Below are 14,056 nucleotides of genomic sequence, written 5' to 3' on the forward strand. Positions count from 1 at the left end.
GGCTATCCATATATGCGATATACTGTAATTCTTTAACTTAAAACTTAAGTGTGATAAAAATAAAGGTAAAGAACACATATATGTTATCTGGTGACTTTTGCCTGTGTGTATAAGTCCTTTTCTAGTTTCTTAATACTACCTATTCCCCATTCTCATTTTGAAAAGCTTTTTTGAAAAGCCATGTTTTTAGGCTTTTTTTGAAGAGTTTATGGTCTCTCATTAGTCTTATTTCGGGTGGCATTGAGTTCCATAATATAGGGCCGGCTAATGATAATGCTCTTTCCCTTGCTTGTGTCAGTTTAGCTGTCTTTACAGAGGGTATGGTTAGTAAGGCTTTATTTGCTGATCTGAGATTCCTTTGGGGAATATGTAGTCTTAATGTAGTGTTTAACCAATCTGTATTTTCTTCATTGATTAGCTTGTGGACTGTGCAAAGTGTTTTAAATTGTGCTCTTTGTTTGATTGACAGCCAGTGTAATTCCGCAAGAGTTTGAGTGATGTGGTCCCTTCTGCTTTTTCCAGTTAGAATTCTGGCTGCAGAGTTCTGTAGGATTTGGAGTGGTCTTACTGTTGACTGTGGTAATCCAAGGAAGAGTGTGTTACAATAGTCTGTGCTAGCAAAAATAAGTGCTTGAAGAACAGTTCAAAAGTGTGCTTGGTTTTAGCCTTCTAAGGACCATTAGTTTTGCATATCCCTCTCTGACTTTCAATGATATGTGTTGTTTGAGGTTGATTTCACTGTCAATTATTACTCCTAGGTTTCGAGTTTTTTCGGTTAGTTCCACTAGAGGACACTCCATGAGGCTAACCAGTACCAAATTTAAGAAAGTGTTTTTTCAGTCAATGCACAAGCTGTGGAATTTGTTGCCACATAATCTGGTCAAGGCTAGTAGCAGAGCAGGGTTTTAGAAAAGGTTTGGAGACCTTTCTGGGAAGGCAGGTCTGTAAATATTAGCCAGGTAGATGTGGGGATCGCCACATCTTACTTCTGGGAATGAACAGGGAATTGATTTCTCCATTAGGATATGCCGGACACTTCCAAATGATGCAGAACAGCCACAATGGGAGACAGGGTGGTGAGTTTGATGGACAATGGTCTGATCCAGCATTAGCACTTCATATGTTTTCATGTTCTTACAGATGGCATGTTTGGGTTTCTTTTTTTTTTTTTAACTTTGCACTAAGCACACAAAACAATTTAGGAGAGATATTCTTTGGTGCCATGCTTATCATCAGTAATAAATGCACTGTTTGAAATGTAAATGATCATATCTATGCATCTGCATTAAAGGGATCAGTTACGCATTTTCCAGTTCCAAACTGCCCTTCCATTGTGGAAAGCTTAGATACAGCCATGCAGCCCAGTCTGCCCCAATGCAGTGGCGGTTTCCAGTGTCTTAATGAGGCCCCTGCATCCTGACATGTCCCATTCCTTTATTCCCATCACCCCCAGCACAACTTTGTATTGCAATCAGGAGCCAAGGTGGAATGAGGCAATCTCGGAAAAGGGTTCACTTTGCACCCTTGGAGGTAAAGCAAATATATTGCATAGGTACATTCTGCCACAGGGCAAAAAAAAAAAAAACTGTCCAGCTCTCGCAACCATGTCGTCTCCCCTGCCTTTACATAACAAAGACAGCAGCAGCAGTGATATCTAGATCCAAACCTATTCAAATCTTCCCTTTCTTTCCCGGATGTTCCCGCTTCACTTACCATTTTCCACCGCAAAATCTTAATCCATTCATCGGCTTCCGCGCCTGTCTTTGCACACAGGTAATACGTGCGGAGTGGAAATACTAAGCTGTGAACAAAAAGTGACAGCTGAGTCCTGGCCTTCATGTGTCTTGTCTCTCTCTCTCTTGTAAGTGAAAATCATTAGCAGCTGAGAACCAAGGCTCAGCAGCAACGGGTACACAGATGGCAATACAACCAAACTGTGAGATCAGGGCAGCCATTTTAGTGGACTGCAGAATTTTTTTTCCCCCCAGGATAGGCTGATCCAGTCCTGGGTATACTTTGTTAATGTAGGCAGTGCTACCTTTATTTATTTAATTTATTTATTTTAAGGGAAAACATAAGTACAAATTTATGCATGCAACTGAATAAACCAGGACTGAATTAGACTGAGAAAATGGAGTCAGATGGTAACTGTGCGCGAAGGGCTCAGCAGAACAGTTAAAAGTACATTTCAAAGAGGCTTCTTTGGTTTGATTGAAGTGGAGCCCAAGGCCGAAGTGGCCCCTTTTTTTTTTTTTTTTAATGATTGCTGTCTCCAGCGAAGATCCCCACACCCACCCCATGGGCACATGAGCAAACCAGCGTCGGCACATTGAAGACCTGCCCGCGAGGGGTCCACTCCCCTCAGGCTGAAGAGGATGCCGACAGCTTGACAAAGAATGGTCCACACTGGATTGCTGGCACCATCTTAAAAAATGGTGCCGGCCATCCATTGCTCTTACCATGTGACAGGGGCCGACCAATGGTACAGATAGCCCCTGTCACATGGTAAGGGCAAAGAGCCACTGGTGCCTTTTTGATTAGTGGCAGCCGATGGCCCAAGAGGGGGAGATTGCTCCCGGGACCCCGCTGGACCACCAGGGACTTTCGTCAAGTCTTGGGGGGGGGGGGGAGGGGAGGAGGGAGGGTGGGGGGTTGCAATTCAATTTGAAGGGTTGGGGTGGGTTTGGGTTTTTTTTTTAATGTGCCCTTTCTCTCCCCCGCCCCCCCCCCAAAAACAATAAGAAAACCACATGAACTTTCATGGGTTTTCCTATCATTTCGTCGGCCCCCCTGAAACACAACGAAATAGGAAATATCATCTTTATTTCCTATTTCGTTGCAAACGATTGCACCTCCCTACTCTCATCCCTAGCCTTGTCCAACATGGGCAGGGAAATGTATTGATTCAAATGAAACTCCAAAACCACTTCTGGCAAAAAAGAAAACACAATCCAAAGCTGTACCACTCCTGGAGTCGTATGTAGAAATGGCTCATGGCAAGAAAGAGCCTGTAGCTCAGAAACCCGACGTGTAGTTGCCATTAGAAAAACTGTTTTCAAGGTAAGCAGATGCAAGGAAAGGCCATGTAGCAGCAGAAAAGTCAGCCCCGCCAAGAAATTCATAACCAGATTAAGGTCCCAAGGGAGGATGAAGATGCTTAAATCCCTTCAAGAACTAGGACACATCAGGATGGGAAGACAAGGGCCTACCATTGACTTGCCCCTTTTAACAAATGAGGGCTGTTACTTAAACCTTCAAGGTGTTAAGGGCCAAACCTTTACGAAATCCTCCCTGTTAAAATTCTAAAATCAATGGAATATCCACTTCGAGAGGCTGGGAACCTCTCTCCGTTCACCAGGCATCGAAACCTCCCAACTAGTACATAGGCCAGAGATGTAGAAATTTCCTGACCCGAAGTAAAATGGAAATCACTGCAGGTGAATAACCACACTTCCAGAACCTAGTCCACTCAAGGGCCAAACCATAAGACAAAATCAACCCGGATCCTTGTGAAGAATGGGTCCCTGCTACAAAAGATCCTTCCAAGGAAGCAGTCTGAAAAGGACTGCCCACTAGCATTCTCTGCAGATTGGCATATCACGGTCTCTAGGGCCAATCCGGAACCATCAAAAGTATGGTGCCAACCTGATTGGCAATCTTCTGAACTATCCTGCCTATCAGAGACCAGGGCGGAAAGGCATACAGCAGGCTGCCACGTGGCTACACCTGAATAAGAGCATTGATGCCCAGCGCTTTTGGATCCTGTCTGAGACTGAAAAACCATGGAACCTTCGCAATGTCGGAAGCCACCAGCAAGACTAGGTACGGGCGACTCCAGCACTCCATCGTCTAACTCCCACTCTCTTGTGTACAAACTTTTCCTGCTAAGAAAGTTGGCTCGTACATTGTCCTTTCCAGCAATGTGGGAGGTGAATATGTCTCCCCCCAACATTGCCATTATGAGCGCATCATCTCCTCCAACACCTGCTGACTTGTGGTTCCACCCTGATGATTGATGCAGGTCACCATTGTTGCATTGTCTGACATTATCCTGACCGCCTGAGCCTCTAGACATTCAGTGAACCACATGCACGCCAGCTGTACCGCTTGTGCTTCTAATCGGTTGATGCTCCACTGCAGTTCCTTGACATTCAAGTGATAACGAGCCCCTCAACCAAGGAGACTTGCATCCATCGTGAGCACTAACCGATCCAGTGTCTCCAAGGAAACATCTTTCCTGAGGTGATCCGCCTACAACCACCACCGCAATTGAATGTTCAATTCAAATGGTAAGAGAAGCCTCACCACGTAGTCCTGCAACTGTGGACTCCAGCAGGAAAGCAACATGCATTGAAGAGATCACATATGTGCTATCACCCAGGGAACAACCTCCAATGTGGCTGCCATCAAACCCAGGGCTTGAAGATAAGACCACAGCGTTGGGCGAACAGTCCTTCTCAGAGTTTGAACTTGAGCAATCAACTTCTGAATTCGATTCTCTGGCAGAAACACTCTGCCCTGCTTCGTATCGAAGTGAACACTGAGATATTCCAGTGACTGAGATGGCTATAAGCTGCTCTTGGCCAAGTTCACCACCCAGCCTAGGTCCTGAAGTAAGGAGACCACCTTGCGAGAGACCCGGTGCTTTTCTTCCACTCTCTTGGCACAGATCAACCAGACGTCCAGTTATGGGAGAATTAGGATGCTGTCCTTGTGCAAGGTTGCTGCTACTACCACCAACACCTTGGAGAAGGTCCTAGGTGCAGTAGCCAGCCTGAAAGGCAAGGCCTGAAACTGGTAATAATGTCCCAGAATGGCAAATCTTAGGAACCACTGATGTTCCTGGCAAATGGGAACAGGCAAGTATGCCTTCATCAGATCCAAAGACATTAGGTATTCCCCTGATTGTACTGCCATTATCACGGAGCATACAGTCTCCATTCGGAAATGAGTGACCCACAAATGATCTCCTTTGAGATCCAGGATAAGTTGAAAGGACCCCACTTTTTTTTGAGTATGACGAAATAGATGGAATGGTGGCCCATATTTTGTTGCAATTCGGGAATAGGAATTACGGCCCTTAGGTCCAAAAGTCTTCTCAACTACCCTTTTCTGAGAGCAGTTGCAAGGAGACATCATAAAGGCATCCGGAGGAATGTGAAGAAATTCTAGACCACAGCCATCCCAAATCACTTCCAGGACCCACTGGTCTGATGTGATCTGGACCCACCTCTGATAAAAACGAGATAGATGGCCACCTATCTCCTGCACCAGCAGGCGAGTCTACAAACCTTCAGTGGGAAGATCTAGAGGCTACATTCCCAGAGCCCGCATCCTTCCGAGACCTTCTGGGATGAAAAGGCTAAGATCTACCGAAGGGAGGGGGTCTTTGAGAGGAAGCTCCCCTATAAGGACAAAATCAACTGAGAGCGGTCACTTGCCTAAAAAGTTGGGAAGCTGGCTTCTTATCCTCTGGCAAACGAGGGACTTGGGCTTCTTCCTATCTATTTGCCATCTTCTCCAACTCACTGCCAAACAAAAGAAAACCCTTTAAGGGAATTTTGGTGAGACTGGACTTAGAAATAGTGTCTGCCCAACAATTGCGCAGCCACAGCTGACGTCTAGCCAGTGGTGAACCGAGGGTCTCCGGCACCCGGGGGCCAATGCACTTGTGTGCCTCTCCAGCAACCCCCCCCCCCCCCCCCCCCCTGTACTATTGCTTAAGGTCACAGAAAATCAGTGGCGTCTCTAGACAGAAGAATTTGGGGGTGGAGCCAAAATGACATTTCCTCATATCACACCCACCTCCATAGAATCGCCCCCTGCTTTAAAATTGGCTATAAAAAAGTCTTAAGAAAGTCCAAAGAGTCTTCTGCATAATTTTAAAAAGCTGGCTAGTTTCATATTTCTAGTAAAACTACTTTTAAAATTATTTGATAGCCTCATTCAACTAATTCTATATGGCTATGCAAGTGAAGTCTGGAATATATAGGAAGGGACAGAATGTCAATACAAATCCTGCACCTCCAGTTCTCTAACTCTGTGCATCCACTGAAATTCCTGCAAACATTGGAGCTTGGATGTTTCTCTTACAGCTCTTCATACAAAAAGATATTTTCAAATTCTGCTGTCAGCTCACAGTAATAGCAGCAAGGTTTTATGTTGTGAATTAGCACAAAACCCCACAAAAAAGATATTCAAATTCTATACAGCAAACCTATCATAACGTAACAGTAGTAATACCAAGAACTCAAACAACAAGAACCCTACCTGTGAAAAAGTACAGATAAATATTACACTGGGTCCCAGAATACCAATACACCTCCTACTGGGGAAACAAATCAAACCCAATTGCTATAGATCCCTACACAGACACTACACGCTAGCAGAATCTCTTATCTTCATCACACACACAGAGCAAAGACAGACCCCCACCAAATACAGAATAAAGGATCACAAATTAGAACCAGCAATATGCAGACAAAAACTGAAATGGAAACCCCAAGAAGCCAGACTCCGTGTGTAACAATAGAAAAACAGAACAACCATTCCTTATAAAACAAATAAAATCAAGGAACATAAAGCATCAATTATAATAGTAAAACCATACTAATAAAAGAATATTTTAAAACTACTGACATATCTTCTATTAATTAAAATCATATACATTAAAAAAAAATTTCCCAAATATCAATAAAATATTTCAAAACAGCACACATATCAAATAACACCCAATAATTAAAAATAATGGTAAAAAAAAGCTCCTGCTGTCCATACCTGGGAACTCTTGATTTCCAGTCACCCTGAAATTGTCGAGGATTGTGGGGGCGCACAAACTTTATCCTCTCTCTCTCACACATACTCACATGTCCATTCTCTCCCACACATACACTGTCACATACACAAACATTCATGCTTTTATACACACCCACAACCTCTCTCTCTCACAGACACAGACCCTCTCTCTCCCCCTTCCCCCCACACAGAAGCTCTTACTCCCCCAGATTATCTCATACATACACACGCTCTCACTCTCACGGACTCCCTCACATACACACACACATACACACCCAGGCAAGCTCCCGGTCATTCTCTCTCACACACACAGACCCCCAGGCGGGCTCCCATTCATTCTCACACACCTTCCCCTCTGGCTCCCCAGGCATGCACACAATCATCTTACACACACTGACCCCCAGGCAGTCACCAATTCATTTTCACACACACACACCCAGGCAGGCACCCATTCTCACAAAGGCAGACCCCAGGAAGGCACCCATACATTCTCATAAACAGACACACCCTCAGGCAGGCAGGCACCCATGCATTCACACACATACCCCCCCAGGCAGACTCCCATTCATACACATGCACACTGAAGACAGATCCCCTCTCTTTCTTTTGCCAGCAACCTTGGAACTCTCTCATTCCTCTGCTGCCGCGGTCACTGCTGCCACGTGGCTATTGGGGAGGTGTTGATCACTATTACTGTCACTGAAGCCCATTCTTCTGCCTTCTATGTGCAGGCTGCTCGGTCTAAACATTTTGCGGGGATCTGCAGCAGCCCTGCTACCAGGCTTCCTCTTCTTGGGCCGCCATGAGATAGAATCCACAGTAGCCCTGCTACAAACGCTCACAGATCGATGATTCTCCTCCTTCCTGCCCGCGTGGCTCTGGCAACGTTTTTCTTCCAGGACCACGCAGGCAGGAAGGAGAAGGAGCGCCCGGAAGTGACTTGTTTTCTTTGGGCCATGGTGGGATGAGCTCAACCATGGCCCCGCTGATCTTGCTGTGCGAGGCTGTGAAAAAAAATTGTGAGCGGCCATGTACGTGCGCAGCTTAGAGGGAACAGTGGCTGGCACACAGGAAGGGAACGGCATGCTTCTCTGCTCAGCTGCCAGTGGGATGAGGTCCACTGGCGGCACATGGGCCTCCCAATGTCATCCATCAGCACCCCCTTTGGCCCTGCACCGGGGGCAATGGCCCCCTGCCCCCCTTGGTATGCCACTACATCTGGCGCAGTTCGAACAACATCACAGCCCGCATCAGCTAAGAAGGCCGCCCCCAGTTCCATTACCGCTCTGCCATCCAAAACCGTTCCCCCGGACTCCTGAGAGAGACACAGAGTAGCTCGAGCCACCAGGGAACAACAAGAAGCAATTTGCAAATTTATCGCCATGGCCTTAAAGGCTTGCTTAAGATTAGCTTCAATTCTATCCTGAGCATCCTTTAGAGCTGCCCCTCTTTCCACTGGAATGGTGGTTTACTTAGTGACAGAACCCAGCAATGCATCCACCTTTGGGAAATGCAACTGCTCTCTTGCCTGCGGATCCAAGGGATATAAATCCACCAAGGTGCGTCCACCTTAAAGCTTGCCTCTGGCGCTCTCCATTCAAGCTCAATCAACTCTTGAATCACATCCAGGAAGGGAAAGAAGCATGAAGCCTTGCGTAGGGTGACCCATATGGGAGCCTTCTTTTCCACACTCGAAGAGTCAGTTCCAGTCATCCCAAGCGCCTTCAGAGTCTGAGAAATCAGACCTGACAACTCATCCCTATGAAAGAAATGGAGAAGAGTTTTATGTGTCTCTAAATCTGGGGAATTTCCCCTTCCTCAAGAAAGCAGCAACCCAAATCATCATCAGTATCATCTTGATCCACATCAACTCGAACATCGCCAGGAATTGCTTCGCAGCAGTATTTGCATGCGAAGGAGAACAAAAGGGGGCCCCGAGCATGTGTTCCTGATTTAGGAGGCATTACCATCTCTGAAGGACGCCCCTGCAGAAAAAGGTCTGTAGTCCCTAGAAAACTTCCCCCAAGAAAAGGAGGAAGGGTCCATACCAAGTCCCACAGGCCCAAGTCTAATGTCCTGTGATCGAGTCTCTCCCAAAGACGTCTCTGTCAGTGGATCATCCGAAGAAGGGGACACCCTTGTTGTGTCACCTCCAGCCCCACTCCGCTCAGACCAAGGGGATGGCCCAGCATCTGCAATCAGTAGGGGGCAAATCACCTCTAGTATCCAGGCAGTGTTGACACAGGCTCGCATTAAGCTTCAGTTGTATTGCCCTTATATGGCATGTAGCGCAAATAGCTAAGCAATTAGACATCTTTGATGCCGGTGCCATGGAGATGTCCAGTCGATGCGCGCTGCAGTAAGATATCTGTTCAAGACACCTCAGCAGTCAGCTATGTGATCAGGTGCACAATTTAGATATGCGCACAGTTACGTGCACAATACGTTCTTAACTGTGCACACGATGCGCATGCAATAAGCGCTCAGCCACTCTTCAAGCACGCACAACGAAAGGCCACATAAGTACGCGCACAACAGGAGTTGCAAATCTAAGGACACAAGAAGGCACGCACGCATGTGCCAATGTCACACATACAAAAAGGCGTAAAGGAATCGCCGAGGCCTACCACATTGCCCAAGAAAAGAAGCCTGGAAGTGGGTCTTAGCCCAAAAGGCCTGCTCAACCTGCCGATCCTGCGCTGCTTCCACATCTCACTAACTTCTCAGAGATGTGAGTGGGAGACACCAAACACCAATGCTGAGAAGAAGGACCCGGTAAGAAGGAAGGATAGCCTCACAAGAACTTCCTCACTCTTTTCTTTTTTTTTTTTACCTGAACTCAGCCCTCCTGGGCTGAAGGCAAGAATGGGTCTCCGGCTACAGGGGGAGAGGGCGAAGCCATCACCACTGAGCCTCTCTTGGCCTGCAACAGCTTTTTTTTTTTTTTAAGTCCACACTAGAAAAAGGCTACTAGACTGAAGGCTCTCAACTGAGGGAGGGACCCAAAGGTATCACTTCAGCAGGCAAGTGGTGCTATCCAGTCCTCTCGTCTTCTTTTCTGTTTTCTGGTTTGTTTTTTTCACTGGCAATCCTCAGTAGGTAAATGCATTCCAGCATCTGCTGGAGACGGAGAATACTGGCGGGCTGATGTTGGGGTGGGATTATATATCCATCACGTCAGCTTGTACTCCGTCTCCATCTGCTGGTAGAGGTGCATAAATCACTTGTGGGGACTGGCCTGCCTCAGTGCAGAGGAAGTAATGAATACTGAATGCATGCAATGTGAAGACTGTGAAAATAGGGACAAAAGTCAAATGACCAGTGGATGCAATGCAATTTATACACTAAGGTCTGATCAGAGGTGGACAGAGACTTTCCTAGCTCCAGATAGAACTTTTGAAATTCACACACAGTGGCCAAGGCAGAAACATCATCCCTTCCCCCAAGGCACACCAGAGCGGTCAATTATTAACACCCACATATCCTATCATTTACATTTTCAAAAAAGTCACAATTTGTTATGTGAATAGTGTTTACTCTTACATACAAATTAGTATAAGGCAGAAGAAAAATCTGGCAGATCACTTTTTTTTTTAATTTTAACTCATCCTCCACTCAAGCTACTGACGGTCACACAGAGCACATCTAATCACCACCACTGGCTGGCAAAGTATATTACCTATGGAGGGCCAAGCTAAGGTATATATTGTACATGCCAATGTTTGGAAGCATGTAAAAGAATGATTTGGGGCACCAAGAGGGGTATACCATAGTCTCATAGTTAAAATGCACTGAAAGAAAGCACATTTTAAGAGGGAGAATTATAAAGCAGGCTATAAATGGTTTTCTATTAATAAATAAACACTCTTTTTGCCAGAAAAGGAAGAGCCTCTTTCTCCCAACTAGGGAGAGCTAATAAGTCTGCCATAGTCCTGCACCTGTCCCAGAATGATACCCCCCCCCCCCCCCCCCCCGGGGGACATTCTCCTCCCACACATGCTAACATTTCACAAGGGACATGTGATGAGAGCAAAGATACTGGACCAGAGGCACCCAGCATTTTCTCATTGACACAAAAGGGGCAAAAATCATTATTGCATCTGGGGCAGTAGGCGCCCCTTGATATAGGTTGGGGTAGGGCAATTCTTAAGGAGATGAGGCTGGGGAAAGTGGAAACGCTTTTGGCCAGGGAGAGGACATTAGCAAGCCTGATGTTCCCGAGAGAGCCCCTTACATGTACTGCGCCGTCACCAAACCCAGGCAGAAAGACACCTTACCAGAAGCAGTTGACTCGTTCCTGCGAGTAATCAAACTGCACTGCCGAGCATTCCCGCAAATCTAAGGTCCGGATGGGTTCCTGGGTCTAGAAAATAAAATATGCGTGTTGAAGTGAGCACTTGCATATATATATTTTTGACTCCTGGCGTAATAGAAGTATTCTGTCAGCGTGGAGATGGGTAAAAAAAAAAAAGGGAAAAGAGAAAAGGAGCAGAAGAGGTGGAAAAGTGTAATTAGAAAGCTCTCCTTCCATAAGAGGTGAGTGTAAGGTAGGGCCTGACCGCTTTATCCAGCTTCGTTTCTTTCCTTTGTTCCTTACGGCATTTGGCACTAAAATAAGATGGTGCAGAATTATGCATGGACACACGGAAAAATAAGTATAGCAATAAGTGGGATGGAAGCAGGAAAAGGAACGGGCAAAATCTAGGTTTATCACCTTGCGGAAGACTACCAAAACCTACTGCAGTTCTGTCACAAAAGATGTTCCTGATGATATTTAACGGGAAACTTTAATTTGATGAGATGTGAATAATGTAAAGGAACCTTTAACCCTGCATGTGAGAGCCCCCTCCCCCCCTCAACCAATGGCAAAGAGCTACGGCACTGTATTACGGGTGCAGGGTCTGTCATTACTTTTATGATGAATACTTTTCATCAGGATGCAAATTTTCAGCAAAATTGAAGCAAAGGTTCACCAAATCTTGTTTTGTTTTTTCTTTGCATGTTCATAATGAAATCATCGCGCCTCAAAGATAATTCACATAGCTACAGGTCCCGTGCTTTAGATGTATATTTGGGGAGGGGGAAGGGTGCTTAAGTGATTTTCATTTGGTACAAAGGGGAAATGCATCAGGTTCTTCATGCTTGTGAGTCTATGATCTAGCTGAAAAGTGGCCAGAGGGCTCCATGTCATAAAGAACAGGCTATGCTGTTCCTGTTTCTTTTTTACTTCAGCATAATTATGGACTTACAGCTCCAATCTGTCTAAGACCGGCAAGCCCAAAAGTCTGTGAATGCAGTGGGATGAAGTCAGGTTGGTTAAGCCTGCCCTCTGTGATACGAAGCTATCTGCTCACTTTATTCTAACTGCCATGGTATGCTGCCAGTTACCTGAGATACAGTCCTGCTCCTGCAGGCCCCAGGGTGCATCCTTTGAAAAACTTCACTTGGTGCCATCCAGATGGCAAAGCACTATCAGCTAGATAGAACCCTAGCCCTGATGGACACAGCTCCGGTTTTCAGGCTGAAGCTGATGGAGGGGTAGTGGGTCTGCATCATGTTCAGTTTTTCAGCTTGGACAAAGAGAAGGAGACAGCTACTCGCAGCCTGATGAGGGGAGCACAAAGAAGCTGTGGGATCCCCTGCTTCGCCTTCCAGATGGGGATCACGGCAGCTCTGAGATGATGAAAGAAATCTGCACCCCCCCTTCCCCCCAAGATCCTCTTCCAGTATTGTGCCTGGGTGGGCTGGAAGAGGCAGGCTCTCAGAAATTCCCCTCGCTAAATTATTTTCAGGAAACAAAATGTCTCACTGAATGAAGCCCTAGTTGTCTCCCTGACCTCTCTGCGCACCACTGGCTCCAGGTGATAGCAAACATGAACCCGGGTCGTGTGTGCCATCATACAGAACACTACTACCAACCATAGGGTCAGCTCCATTAGGTTCTTTGAATAACGGGCCATTTAGAAGGTGAGCTATGAGCTGACTTGGCTTACGTATACATGACAGTAAAATGGGGTCCTTGCACGTCCCTGTCTGGATCTTGTACGAAAAGGAACATATATTCATAATATATATATGCTGTAGAAAAGGGTGTGCTTGGGATTGTAGGCCTGCTAGGGACTCACCAACTGATCTTTAAAATATTTTAGTTCATTCCGGTGTAAAGTAAACCACCTTGATTTCCAGTTCTGGAAGACAAAACAAAAACAAAAAAAAAAAAGAATAATATACATGCACTAAATAAAACATCTGAAAGCGTTACACAAATATCTGTACTGTCTTCTTTGTCTAAGATACTAAGATCTACTCTGAAGTGGAACTCCTGCAACAGACCATCTCAGGCCAAATGAGACATCCCCCAGACATCCCCACAGATACACGAGACAAACAGCAACACTATGGTCCCGATTCACAAAACTTTTGTCTCGGGCAAAGAATGGAAGAAAAGCCTTAGGTGAGGCCTTCTCAAACCTGTCCTGGGCGCCCCACAGCCAATCGGATTTTCAGGATATCCACAAGGAATATGCAGGAGATAAGTTTGCAGATACTGAGTCTCCACGGTATGCAAATTTATTTCGTTCATAACCTGGCTCTGAAAACCTGACTGGCTGTGGCGGTCCCCAGGACAGGTTTGGGAAGCCCTGCCTCAGGGGGTAATTTTCAAAGGAGTTACGTGTGTAAATGTAACTACTATTGTAGCAAATTTCAAAAACCACTTACCCGCGTAAAGTGTACTTGCACGTAAAACCCATGGGCAGTTCAATGTCATACTGTATATTGTAGCAATTTTCAAAAGCCCACTCACACGGGTAAAGTGCATTTACACATGTAAAACCCAGTTTTATGCATGTAAATCCTTTTGAAAATTACCCCCTTAGCAAGTAAGGCCGCAGGCATCAAGAAAGTCAACGTAACACCTTTAATTAAACAAAAAATGTCATTCCGATATTGCATAAATAAAACTCATATTGCTTGACCATGATATGAGAGGAGGGGCCTCCATAGTTAATTTGTGACTTCTCCCCTTCCTCTTTAAAGAAGCATCTTCTAACAATCAGAAAGATAACCGAGCTTCTATCATTTAGCCTGTAGCAGCACCTCATTTTGGATGACTGGTAGAGTTACTGCTTCTAGACCTGCTGGTTGCTGGTTTTAGCCCAGAATGGGACAAATGACCTTTCAGTGGTTCCGGTAAAACTTATAAACACATAAAACGGCAACACTGTACATAGTACACTGAGATTCTTCCTCTCTGGTTCTC

At 45.7% G+C, this 14,056-nt stretch overlaps 1 protein-coding gene across 2 annotated transcripts in view; it reads right to left on the reverse strand.

Moving 5' to 3' along the window:
- Positions 1–14,056, reverse strand: part of DAPP1 (dual adaptor of phosphotyrosine and 3-phosphoinositides 1) — an 85,992-nt gene that overhangs the window by 8,267 nt on the left and 63,669 nt on the right. For both annotated transcript variants that reach the window (XM_029597228.1, XM_029597235.1), the window contains exons 6-8: positions 12,921–12,983; positions 11,073–11,158; positions 1,714–1,801 (exon numbers count right to left, since the gene is read on the reverse strand). In XM_029597228.1, the coding sequence (XP_029453088.1) occupies positions 1,714–1,801; positions 11,073–11,158; positions 12,921–12,983 (237 nt within the window). The remainder of the gene's footprint in view (positions 1–1,713; positions 1,802–11,072; positions 11,159–12,920; positions 12,984–14,056) is intronic.

The sequence above is a fragment of the Rhinatrema bivittatum genome, chromosome 1 (assembly GCF_901001135.1).
Source record: "Rhinatrema bivittatum chromosome 1, aRhiBiv1.1, whole genome shotgun sequence".
Lineage (NCBI taxonomy): Eukaryota > Metazoa > Chordata > Amphibia > Gymnophiona > Rhinatrematidae > Rhinatrema > Rhinatrema bivittatum.